At 34.3% G+C, this 12,172-nt stretch overlaps 2 protein-coding genes across 2 annotated transcripts in view; one reads left to right on the top strand and one right to left on the bottom strand.

The window, feature by feature from the left end:
* GNB4 (G protein subunit beta 4) overlaps positions 1 to 5,953 on the top strand; it is a 61,022-nt gene extending 55,069 nt beyond the window's left edge. Inside the window, exon 10 of the mRNA XM_061194461.1 lies at positions 1,553 to 5,953. Coding sequence (XP_061050444.1) covers positions 1,553 to 1,659 — 107 coding nt within the window. The 3' untranslated portion in view covers positions 1,660 to 5,953. The remainder of the gene's footprint in view (positions 1 to 1,552) is intronic.
* A 388-nt stretch (positions 5,954 to 6,341) lies between these two features.
* Positions 6,342 to 12,172, bottom strand: part of MFN1 (mitofusin 1) — a 34,183-nt gene continuing 28,352 nt past the window's right edge. Inside the window, exons 17-18 of the mRNA XM_061193394.1 lie at positions 10,401 to 10,535; positions 6,342 to 8,526 (exon numbers count right to left, since the gene is read on the bottom strand). Of these exons, the coding sequence (XP_061049377.1) occupies positions 8,445 to 8,526; positions 10,401 to 10,535 (217 nt within the window). The 3' untranslated portion in view covers positions 6,342 to 8,444. The remainder of the gene's footprint in view (positions 8,527 to 10,400; positions 10,536 to 12,172) is intronic.

Raw genomic sequence — 12,172 nt, forward strand, 5'->3', positions numbered from 1 at the left:
ATAAATCATCTGACTCTGCAGAGTGAAGGAAGAGACCTGGGGAGTCTGATTCCTGGACACTTTCTAATGCAGCCTCAGTTTACCCCATCTTTGCCCATGTCTGGTTCCAGAGATACCTGGTTCCACTAGTATCTGACCCTTTTGGAGGTTCTGCAGTTTGCTTTTGTTTCTTGGCTTATCAGACCATTTGCTTTGAACTTAGCATTTTGGGGTCCACTAACACACTTACCATCATACATCTCACAAAATTTTGTTGCCACTGCTTGCTCTCATATCCTTGCTGTCCTTGTGGGTTATGACCTATACAGTTGTTGAGGTTTCTGAGGGAGTGGAGGCAATGTCAACATTACCAGGAATAATTTTCTACAACCTCTCTTGAGACTGCAGAAAAGTTCACGGGTCAGCATTTTGCAAGTAAATTTTTGGAGATACTCTCTTGTCCAAAGCCAATTACTTTTTTGAGGTATTAGGTGTTTTGCTTGGATCGAATCAATTAATATCCATAACAAAATAAAAACATGTTTGTTTTCCATATTTTTTTAAACATATGCGTGAGTTTTAGTTTTGCTTTGCTTACAGCTGTTTGGTTTCAAGTTGACTCAACTGGATACTTTGACCTTAAAATTGAAATGTGACTCATGAATTGCTAATTCATTCTTCTTTCCAATATGACTTGGAGTATTTAGTCACAATGGTCATTTTTTGTTATTTCAACCCATAATGGTAAATTTGCCTGTTGCCAAACATTGCCATACTGAAGGTACTGCACAGAATATTAACGAGTTAGACAAGATGAACTTCTGTTCCTGAGATTGGGTGAAAATCATATGCTTAATTACATGTGGAGATAATGAAAACTCAAACAGTATATTAAAGAAAAAATTCTTTTTGAGAATTTGATATATTCTAATTTTTCTTTTAAATCTTTACTTTTCTCATTTTCCTCCCAAATATTTGGGAATATTTAATTTTATCCTGTGTAGTGGTCAGAAGATCAAATACGTTAAATATACAAAAGAAAACTAAGACTAGATGAGTTTGATGGTTTCAGAAAGTTATGACCAAAACATTCCAGGGTTTGGTGGTTAAAGGAATAAAGTAAATAAATTATGTTGTTATTTTTGGAAGTGGTAGTATAAGTCAGCTTCATTCTCATGTTTTTGTTGTTCTGGTGGTAAAAGTTCATTGAACTTCATTTAAAATTTTGTTTTTGTTGAAAATAGCATAGCTTATTGGCAAAATTTAGAAGTATCGTGAACTTATTAGAGATGTAAAATAAAAGTCTACATGTCGAACAGATGATTTTGAACATAAGCATAATTATAAAATAATTTTTCAAAAATGAAAAACACAATTTGATGCACATGTCAGAAGTTCACGTAATACAAAGAATTTTATTTTACCTACATGCCCAGCTTACCCCTGGCACTCAGTCTCTCAACTCAGGGGAACCTGTTAGCTTTTAAGTACCCTCCCAGATCTTTTATGCATACACTTGTTTAATTCTAAAACTTGCCCATTGCTAACTTTTTACTGAACTTTTGTTTTTCAGGTGTTCTTGCTGGTCATGACAACCGTGTCAGCTGTTTAGGTGTAACTGATGATGGCATGGCTGTGGCAACAGGGTCTTGGGACAGTTTTCTTAGAATCTGGAATTAACAGCACAAATTTTCTGTTCTCCACTGATACCTGGAGAAATCAGTACTACAGCCTATAGCTGTGAAAAAGAATTTACCTTATATTTGCAGGTGAAGATTTTTCTATTAAGATTATTATATACAAAAAGAAGCTTTCAGTAAACTACAAAACAAAAAAAGGTGAAAACAAGGTAAAGGTGCTTGCTGAGATCAGGACCAGTGTATTAATTTGAGGAGTTGAGCTAATTTAACCTTGATGAATTTTTGCTTGTACTGTCTAATTTTTTTCTTTGTGTAGAACAGAATGTACACATTATAGCAGCCTATCATGTTTGAGAGTATGTGTTTGCATTTTTTAAGAACTACATTTTTAACCTTGTATACCTTAAAAAGTGTCATAGTTTTGAGTTTTGTAGTGGAGGAACCAGGCACAGTAATAGATGGAAGTGATACCATTGATGTGTGTACTGATGTTTGAAGCAAGTCTCCTTGTATTCCGACCATTTTGATCTAAAAGAGATCCTGGTTGCTTACTGTTTAAGAATGCTGACAGGCCTAGGTACCACTTAGGGGAGTCCTTGTGAATATCATTAGTTTCTGCTATATCCTCTGCCATCTTATCAATTTAAACTAGTGCTCATGTTTAGTCTTTTGAAGGGGACATAATCTGATGGCCAGGGAATAGAGATCTCACTCTGAAATTTTAGACATACGTAAGAAACTCATATTAATTGGTAGATAGTAGTAATCACATGAGAATGGTTCTTGTTATTTTAAAAAGCTGGTTATGATCAAATGACACTTAAGTAGCATTCGAAATAGCTGGGCTTTCCTATTGATTTCATATTCTAGAACTGAGTTTGTAAGGTGCACTCATTTCAGAAGATGAACATTTGGACTGTCCTTGCATCTGAAGGATTTTTCCCAGTGTTCTCCATCAATGTGTATCTAGGTAGGAAAAATAATGTGATGGCATTACGTTTTTGAAAGAAGTATAAAATCTAACCAATCACCAGGTCTGACTAGTTATTAAGAAGGTTGCTTTATGAATTTATGTTCACATAATATAAAATCTGAATTGATGTTAACTCTCTGTGCCTTCAAAAATTTAAAAAGCAGACATTCAAGCTTTTTGATCTTCTATAATATTTCCTCCCATTAGCACAAAATATTGGTTTCTAAGTGGTTTTGCTTCAAAGGATACCAAGATCAAAGTGACCCCCACTTTAAAGCCAAAAGAAGATTCTAAGAGCAGTTCTTGAAGGGGTCAGAGAAAAATACTAAGCAATTCCTCTGCTTGTCAGTGATATAATAATGTGTGTATTACTAGAACGGGCCCCCTTGAACTTAAACAGAGATCCTTGCTCCTCGGATTTCTCTCTTAAAAATAATCTAAATGATTGACAGTAGAAGATTGTTAGTCTTCTTTGATGGTAAAGTCGTGGGGTTTTTCTGATGTAGAAGTGCATTGTGTTTTGTAACTTAGTAAACTGTGTCAGTAACTGTTGAGATAGGTCTGTTAACTTTTGATCACCTGTAACCCTAACCTAAATACTCCCAAATTTTACTTGTAAATTTTCATTTTTATATTGTGGATGTGCTAATAAGTGCATCAACCATAATGAAATCAGTAACTGTTTTAAGATACTAAAAAGAATAAAATGGAAAAAGGAAGATTAAGATATAGGACCAAAAAAACAGACTGTTGTAGATGGCAGGCATGAATGTATATTTATATACACGTTCAAGATTTCTATGAACTTTAGCTGTTAATGTTTGTGGACTATTTATATCACTTCATAAAGAGCAGCTCTTTGAGATAAGGCAAGAATACTTCAAAGGGACATATTCATTTCCAAAAATAGAGAGGGGTGAGGGTTTACCATGTAGTTCAGCAATTTATTCCAAAATCCTCTTCAAGAAAGCACTTCTACCATGTACAAAATAGCCTTATATATATAAAAAGAGAGTATCTCCTCTACTTTGAAAGTGGTTCTAGTAACAAAGATACTTTAGTCAGAGGCACACAGACTATAAGAAGTCTGTGGTCTTCAAAATGTTCATAAAAATGATTTAATGTTATTAAAGTTTGTGTAGATAGTTAAAAAGCAATTCCCATAATTAAATATGTACTAGGCAACTGAAAACTAACAACTACTACGGCTATTATGGCCGTATTATACATATGACCGAATGGTGACCTCATTACCACATTAACTTACAATTTAAACCTTTGTTTAGTGATATGGGTTCCAGTTGCTAAATATTTGTTTACTTGCCGTTTCAGTTCATCTGCTCGTCTAATTCTTTTGTGCGTAAGAACTTCCTAAAGTCAGTATAATTTGTAGAAGCACAGTACAGTTTGAATCTCAGTTTTTCAAAACTTAAAAAAAAAATATGGCCAAAAGTAGTTTTAAGGAATTTTATCAATGTTGCAGTTCTGGTGCCTGATTTTTTTTCTTTTTACCTAAGAAACATTTAAACGTCATGCGCCTCAGTTAGGTTTATTTGTAGAGTCTTTAGTCACTTCATAAAGAACAGTTTTTTTTAAGATGTGGCAAGAATATTTTAAAGGCACATATTCTTTTCTGAAGCAAAGTGGAGTGATTGCCATGTGTTTCAGCAACTCATCCCATAAACCTGCTCAAGAAAGCACTCTGTGCTCTCAGCAAGACCATCACCTCCACTTTGATGGACAGGCCTCATTTTGGGCAGCTGTGCTATCAGAGATTTAGACTAAATATCCAAGATCCCTCCCTAGCTCAGATTTTTATAGTTGTGAGTCTGTGGTTACAACAGCATATTGAATTCCATCTTCAGAGAGGCAAAGATTTAGGCTTAATATTTCATGAGATTCTTAAGTATCTTCAAGAGAGCCTAGTAAGCAATCTCCTTATTTTAATTTAGACTCAGTTGAACTGATGAATACTGCATGATGATAGTAAACTAGTTTCCTAGACATAACGGAGGTAGGTGCTTCTGGAATATGTTAAGTAATTTTAAAGTTAACATATTGAAAGAGAAATGGATCTTGGCTTCTCCAGGTGACAAAGTGAAATTTTTATTGTTGCTAAAAAAAAAATACTGTGCCAATATTATATAACTAACCTTCTCCAACACTTTTGATGTCTTAGATTTAGTAATATTATTAAGACTTTTAAAAATGAAGACATTCACGGAAATTTATGCTTGATCATTGGTGAATGTCTCACAGTTTAAAGTGTCACAGTTGAATACTTGTGGCTTACCTGTTGATGTGTTTAAACGTTAATGGAAAGTGATTAAACAATCTCCCAAATGGACCTATGATTTTAGTAATAAAGATGTTCTTTCTAAAATCTTCACGGTGTGAGTCAGACTTAAAAACATTTTTAAATTAAGTACTATGTTCAGTTTCTAATCTCCCTTTTGCCACTGCGGAAAGCAAAATTTTAAAGTGTTTCTTACCTCCTGTTAGGATTTTTAAAACACCCACCAGTCAGACTATCTTGTGAGAAATGGTAGCACAGTGAATAAAATTGGTATTTTAAATTAGGTTAAGTAGAATGTGAAGTACCCTTCATATTTACTAGTTTTTCTCCCATTGTTCATTGTAAGTTGCCTTAAATTCAGTGCTATATTTAAAAGTATTGGTTATAATAGGTACTCAGTAAAGTGGTCTGTAGTTGAATGTCTAAGCTAGCATTGTTTTAAAAAGTAATTTATTAATCAGAATGATGGTACACCTTGTGTTTAGCAAATTTGTTTGCATGTTGATAAAATTTCCTAAGTCTTTTTTCTTAAATCCAATTGATCCTACAAAATAGTTGATTAATGCAGCATATGAAAAAGCTGGTTATATGTTTCAACTGGTGTTAAATGTGCCTGACAAAATCTTACATCATACAGTATTTTTTAATTAATAGAACTTCAGTGATATACTTGGTAGATATTTCAAGCCTTTTCTGTGTCTCACACAATGGTGCTCTATCCTATTGTTTTCTCTTTTCAAAGAAGCATCTGAACACTTGCATTTGCATATTCTTATCCAAAGGCATTCACATCTAAGTGGGTTTTTTAAGTTGATTAAAATGTTTTTCTTCACCTAGAATGGTTTCTACAACAGCTGTGGCCAACTGAATCTGAATGTCAGTAGTTTGTGGGAAAGGTGAATGTATTAGATTAAAGCTCTTAGAAAAAAGCTTTAAACCAAACAACTATGGACTTGTATCATGATTTAACAGTATTCTTGAATCTTTCTTGCAGTAATTCGTTCCTTTAGTTGTACAGTAGCTCTGTGAAATAATGTTGCTGTGAATTGATACTGTAATCAATAAAGTGCTTTTAACAGATTTCATGTAGCATGTTTTTAGTAGAATTACTTGTAAATCCCAGAACTCCAAGCCCAATAGTTCATGTTCAGTTCTAATTCCTTTATCTAAACATTGGTAATTATTTTCTTCATGAAAAATGGACTGCTGGAAGCAAGGAAGAGATTGGAGTGCCACTGACCTATTCTGTAGTACTGTGAATGTTAGCCTACTGTTAAAAGGCCACAGATTTTCATCAAAAAGCAAAATTGTCATTTTTTTCCCTTAAAGCTCCCTTAGGAAAAAGATGAGCCGGTCTCCCCAAGATAGATAGCCATAAAAATCATTAAAAGATTAAAACTCACTAAATGCCAGTATAAATGCTACATTTATCAATCAACTATCAATCAGGCAAACAAATTTTATTTTCACCTTGCATACTTCTTATAAAAAATCTAGTTTTGTAAAAAGTTGAAGGTTACACAAAGTTTATAAATAATCCTGCAAACATACATAGTAGACAGTCAAGTAAATGTGCAATAACTTTGAACGACAACAGCTACAATTCTTTATAATTCATGGGCTTGGTCATAGGTGCACTTATTATCCCTAAGCATAAAGGCTGGGCTTCATTATTTTAGTGTCCCATTTCCAACTCATATTTTCAAGCTTGATCAGGCGGAACTGGATTCAAACTAGTGATGAAAAACTTAATATAAACTTACTTACTATACGAGAACCACTATTCTGTAGTTCCCAAACTTCAGCATGCATCAGATCACCTTGAAGGCTTGTTAGACCAGAGACTGCTGGTCCCCAAACCTACTATTTGATTCAGTAGGTCTAGGATGAGACCCAAGAATGTAATTCTTACAACTTCCCTAGTGCTACTGTTAGGGACTAAACTGTGAGAAGCACTGTACTATACTAATGAGGTGATACCAAACCACTATGCTATGGCAAAAGTTCAAGTACTTGCGTATAAAGATTAAGGCCAAAAAAAAAAAAAAAAGATTAAGGCCTTGAAATTGTAAACTTAATTAGCAGTACCCAGTCTTAGACATGTTTTTCATGTTGAAATTGTTACCTAATCCCACTTCTTGGTGGCTTGTATCATTTTTTGGTTATAAAGCAATAATACTAGCCATAAATGAATATTTACTTGGATTTGAATATTGCATTCTAATATCTGATTTGCATAAAAAATATTTTTGAAAGGCTTCTATGGCCTAAATAATGTTATTTTCTCCTTAAAATATCCTGGAAAACAGTGTTTCACCTGTTGTGAAAAGACTGAATAGCATCCAGGAGCCTTAAAGGCACAGAAAAAGAAGTACTGAGTATTAAAAGAAAAAAGCATGAAATGTTATCCCTCCCATGGAAAAGCAGCATAAACTATACTGGCCAAATGTGCCGTGTCTTCTGGGATTGTGCCTTTCTAACAAGCATCTAGGTGATGCTGATTTGGTGGTTCTCAAAACTACGTTTTGTGTAGCAAAGCCTTAGAATGTCAGTTTTTTAATGTTTCCATGTAAGTTTTCTATTAGTTTTTAACATAGAAACAAACAATAGTTGAACTCATAAACATTTCATTAAGGTAAAAAACGTAATAATTTTTAACCGTGACCTGTCAAATTCATACAATTAAATAAATGTTTAAAAGCCACCCCGGGGGACAACCCAGCAGTATCCTTGGCAAATACTTTCTAAAGAACAGCATTTGTACATGACTGTAGCCACCCAAAATTCAGATCTCCCATATCTCTGGCTATTTTTATCACTTCAAACTTAACTCTTAAACTGAGATAGAAAGCTTTCCTTACTGGAATCAGAGTTGAGGCTGGAAGTGTTTCTTGAGAAACATGAGAAAACTATTTAGACCCAAATACCTTTATAAGGACTCTATAATAACAAACCTATATACTGTTTTACATCAATTTTAATGGGAATAAAAGAGGGAGTAAAAACAGCATTATTTATTAGTGGTTTACATACCTGCCAGGATGGCAAAAGTGATTGTAACCTGCATAAATAATACACTCAAGAACATTCCACACTCCTTTGTGGTTAGAGCAATGCAGTTTATAAAACAAAAATGTGACTATTCCCATTGAAATAGGCATCAAAAATTCGTTTTGAGAAAGAAGATGAAAGGAGCATTCTCTAACTCCTGGATGCCAGGAAGCAGTTTTTCAGAATCAAAAACAAAGAGAGCCCTAATTAAGAGCAAGGCCCCACCCCTCAGGGGTCAGAGAGTTGGTTCTTTTGCTTTAAACTAATTCATCATTTTCACATATCAAAGGATTTTTCTTTACCCAAAATTAAGACTAAAGAGACATCACAACACTTTTCAAAAATGCACACACCCTGAGATAGATCAATACCAGGATCTACTCAAGGATTTGCTATTTAGGTATAGTTAGTATAATTCATATTTAAAGTCACTTCATAAAAATAACTGTCCCAATCTTCCAAGTTCCATCTTCTCCTATCATGATCACCAAAGCAATCTCTATTGTTAAGATTCTTCTTCATTGCTTGAATGTAGAAACTGCTTAGTAAAATTCTCCAGCTCGTTTTCAAGTTGAACAGCTTTATTTCTAATTTAAAAAAGTGAATAAAACACCAATCTAATTATCATAAAGGTCAATGAGAACAAATGCATCCCATGCAAATCTTAAAAAAAAATCACTAGCCAGCTGTTGCTACATTTGTCTGAACTCAGATCATCAACTCTTTTTAAAGCATTTCTTATACGTGCTACTGTAACTTTGCAATAAACACGGAATCCAATGGCCAGAAGAAAGGTATACTGAGATAAAATCTTTAATAAGAATGAAAAGCCTAAGAGACAGTGGAGTCATATCACCTTACATGGGAGTTACATCCTAAGTCACATAAAGACATAATTGTTCTTGAATTCCTGTTAAGCATAAAGCGTAGAATAAGTGGTTTTATGTATTCACAAAGTAGCTGGCAGATGTCAAAGGACCATAGTTACCAAAAATATTTTTTTTAAATATTAAAATTGTACTTGATGCGGCCAAATGCCCATAACAAGAGGGAAAACAGAATGTAAATTGACAGGGGAATGCAGGTTTGTATCTCCCATTCTCATACTCTGCCAGGGCACACACACATACTTAAATGAGTTTCTCTCTTTTCTTCTTGGTCCTGTTTTGTTTGTTGCTAAGTGCATATGGTCAAGGTCGTAAGTTAAATGTTCATGTGAACTCCACTGTATATTTCTTCAGGTAATGCTGCTGAAGCATTAGTTAAGTTAAATTATATCTGAATGGCTAAGCCTAATTTAGTAACAAGGGAGATTCCAAATATTATGTTAATAATACTCTAAACTTATAATATTATGTTAATATTATTCTAAACTTTCCTATTAGAAGAATTAGCAGATCAAAAATATTGATACTTATTCAAGTCAGTCCTGCCAAAATCTGAAAGCTACATAAGTACCAATAATCTATTTTATCAGTTACGGCTTTTTACTATAGCAAGATGAAAAAATATTTAAAAACCTACCTAGGTTAAAAAAAAATTTCTATTGGATATAGTTTCACCAAATTTGAAAGGCTGTACTTGGGATGATCTAACTTAAAATAGGAGCAATGGAATATGTGAAATTCATTTGGGTGTGTTTGTGTGTGTGAAGTGATGCTGGGGTTTAAGTGATAGGCAGTCACCTTTTTCAGAGACCCTGAAATGGAGATGCAATGAGAATGTGACTGCTTAATCTTAATCTTTTCAGATTAAGATACCAGGGATGGACACTATCACAGGTGTTTTAAGTATAATGTCCCAAAATCCACGTCATAAGGACAGCCTCTCCAATTTGCAGACGTTGCAAACTGTTTTTATACAGGCAACTGTATGTAGCATGTGCCCTGGTAAGTAGCAGCAGGAAGTAAATGATGCTTAATGATTCTACCAGACTTGTAGGTGAGCCAGCTAATGGGTAATAAAGCTGAAAGTTAAGAACTGCCAAGAAGTATAGATCTCGTGGTGACACTTCTGGTCTTGACCCCCAAAGCACAATTTATTTAGACGCCAAAGAATCCATGGCAAATCATATTAAACCAGAATTCCAAATTATATTAGGATATCTTGTTTACTTCCGTTGCTTCAAATTTAAGTATACCTAACAGTCCCCAATGAGAAGAAAAGCTATGGGTCTTGGATATGTAGGACTGAAAATTCATACTTTTAATTACAAAACTTCTGCTCTGAAAAAGGACTAGTATAGCTTAACATAGAGCTATAAGCTTAGATCTAAAAATTTCCTTTAAATTCAGATTTTTTTGTTGTTCAAATTAGCTTTCACTGAAATTGCAAAATTACAATTAAGCCAATGCAGAAAGCCAAAAATTTTAACATAAATTTGCTAGTGATTTTAAATAATTATATTTTGGTAATGAAACCAATAAATGTTCATATTATTGAGGAAAAAAGGTTCAAATACCTTAAGCGCTTTGAATTGTTCTGTATTTTCTCCAGTTGATCTATCTCTTTGGATAATCTGGCAATTTCCTCTTCTAGATGTCTTTGTGTAATATCAACTTGTTGGCACAGGCGAGCAAAAGTGGTTGCCATTTCCCTTCAAATAAAAAATAATTTTATCAGCAGTCATAAATGTCTTTTAAAATGAATAAGCTTTAATTTAAAGCTTATATAAAAAACAGATCACAAGTTTAAAAAATTCCCAAAAATGTAAGGTATCAAAGAACACAGCTAAGACTGGTATGAGGGCGGGTATGGCACTTATAAGCTTAATATGACTGTGGGCTTAATTTCATCTGGCCTCAAGACAAATGCTCAGTGGGTAATAATATTACTCTGCCATATTGCTGTGAATATGAATAAGCTATAAAAAGGCAAAGGATGGGTATATTTCTTCAGAAGCATAATAAGCCTTACTCTTGTCCCCTGCCTATAAAAATAAATTACTGAGAACAGGAAAGAAAATTTCATGAACTTCTGTGACAGTCAAAAATACTTTAAACTATAGCAACATTTAACCACATTTCTAGAACAAAAGGGCTGTATTTAATTTGTGTGCTAGTTAATATGTTAACTTTGGCAAATATTATATTTATATTTTTGCAACTGGGAGCATGCCTAGTAGGTGTGTACCGCTGGAATTTGATGAACTGACTTGTTTTTCTCTGCAACTATTCTCCTGCGCATCTTCATCTTTCCCAGGGTCCTTTCCCCCTCCATTCTCTCCCTATCCGACCAAATACCAATATTAGACAAATGAAGCATCTTTTTATTTTAATATTTTATTACATTAATATTTAGCTAGTATTATTTTAACTGGAATAATTATTTGAGGTTGCCTCCATTAGAGTGTAAAGTCCTCTAAGGAAGAATATAAGTTATCTTTAACTTTCAATTTCCCATAACTTCTAGCGTAGTTATTGTCACACGGTAGGCAATTAATAAATGTTTGATGACGAAATGAATAGTAAGCTTCATTAATTCTGTTTTTATGAATGTGAACCTCAGCTGATTTTGTTTGGAGGTCCAGGTTATCCTCATTAAAGAAAAGATCTTAATATAAATAAATCAAAATTAACACGGTTATGTAAAATAGGAGCTCAATAAATATTTGGTAAATGAGTGAACTAATTCAGTGGTCTCAATTCTGTGCCCTCATTGTTTCCATTCCCTACAGCTCTAACAAGGTTAGTACAGGCTCTGATCTTGTGTCTGAAACAGTTTAATCTCCCTGCAATTCTTGTCTCCTGAGTCTAAACCACTTTACACACCACACCACTGCAAAGTTATCTGTTCTAGAGCTAAATGTTAATGATATCACTCCCAGCGTTCCTAATTATCCAAACCTCAGTCCTAGGGTTAGGCTTATACTTGAATGGACCCCTTCTTATGTACACATCTGCCACATTGAAATTATCTCATGTTTCTGAACACATTCCTTTTCCCCCAACGTTCTTGCCTTTGGTTTGAGCTGTTTTCTCTGTCTCGCTCTTTCTATTCTGATGTTCAAGTCTCATCAGGCTACCTCTCCTCTAGGAAACCTTTGCTGATCCACTGTCCTTCATGATTTAAGATTCTAGGGACTTCCCTGGTGGCAGAGTGGTTAAGAATCCGCCTGCCAATGCAGGGGGCACGGGTTCGAGCCCTGGTTCGGAAAGATCCCACATGTCGCGGAGCAACTAAGCCCATGTGCCGCAACTACTGAGCCTGCGCTCTAGAGCCTGCGAGCCACAG

Source organism: Eubalaena glacialis, chromosome 6, assembly GCF_028564815.1.
Source record: "Eubalaena glacialis isolate mEubGla1 chromosome 6, mEubGla1.1.hap2.+ XY, whole genome shotgun sequence".
NCBI classification, from domain to species: Eukaryota; Metazoa; Chordata; class Mammalia; order Artiodactyla; family Balaenidae; genus Eubalaena; species Eubalaena glacialis.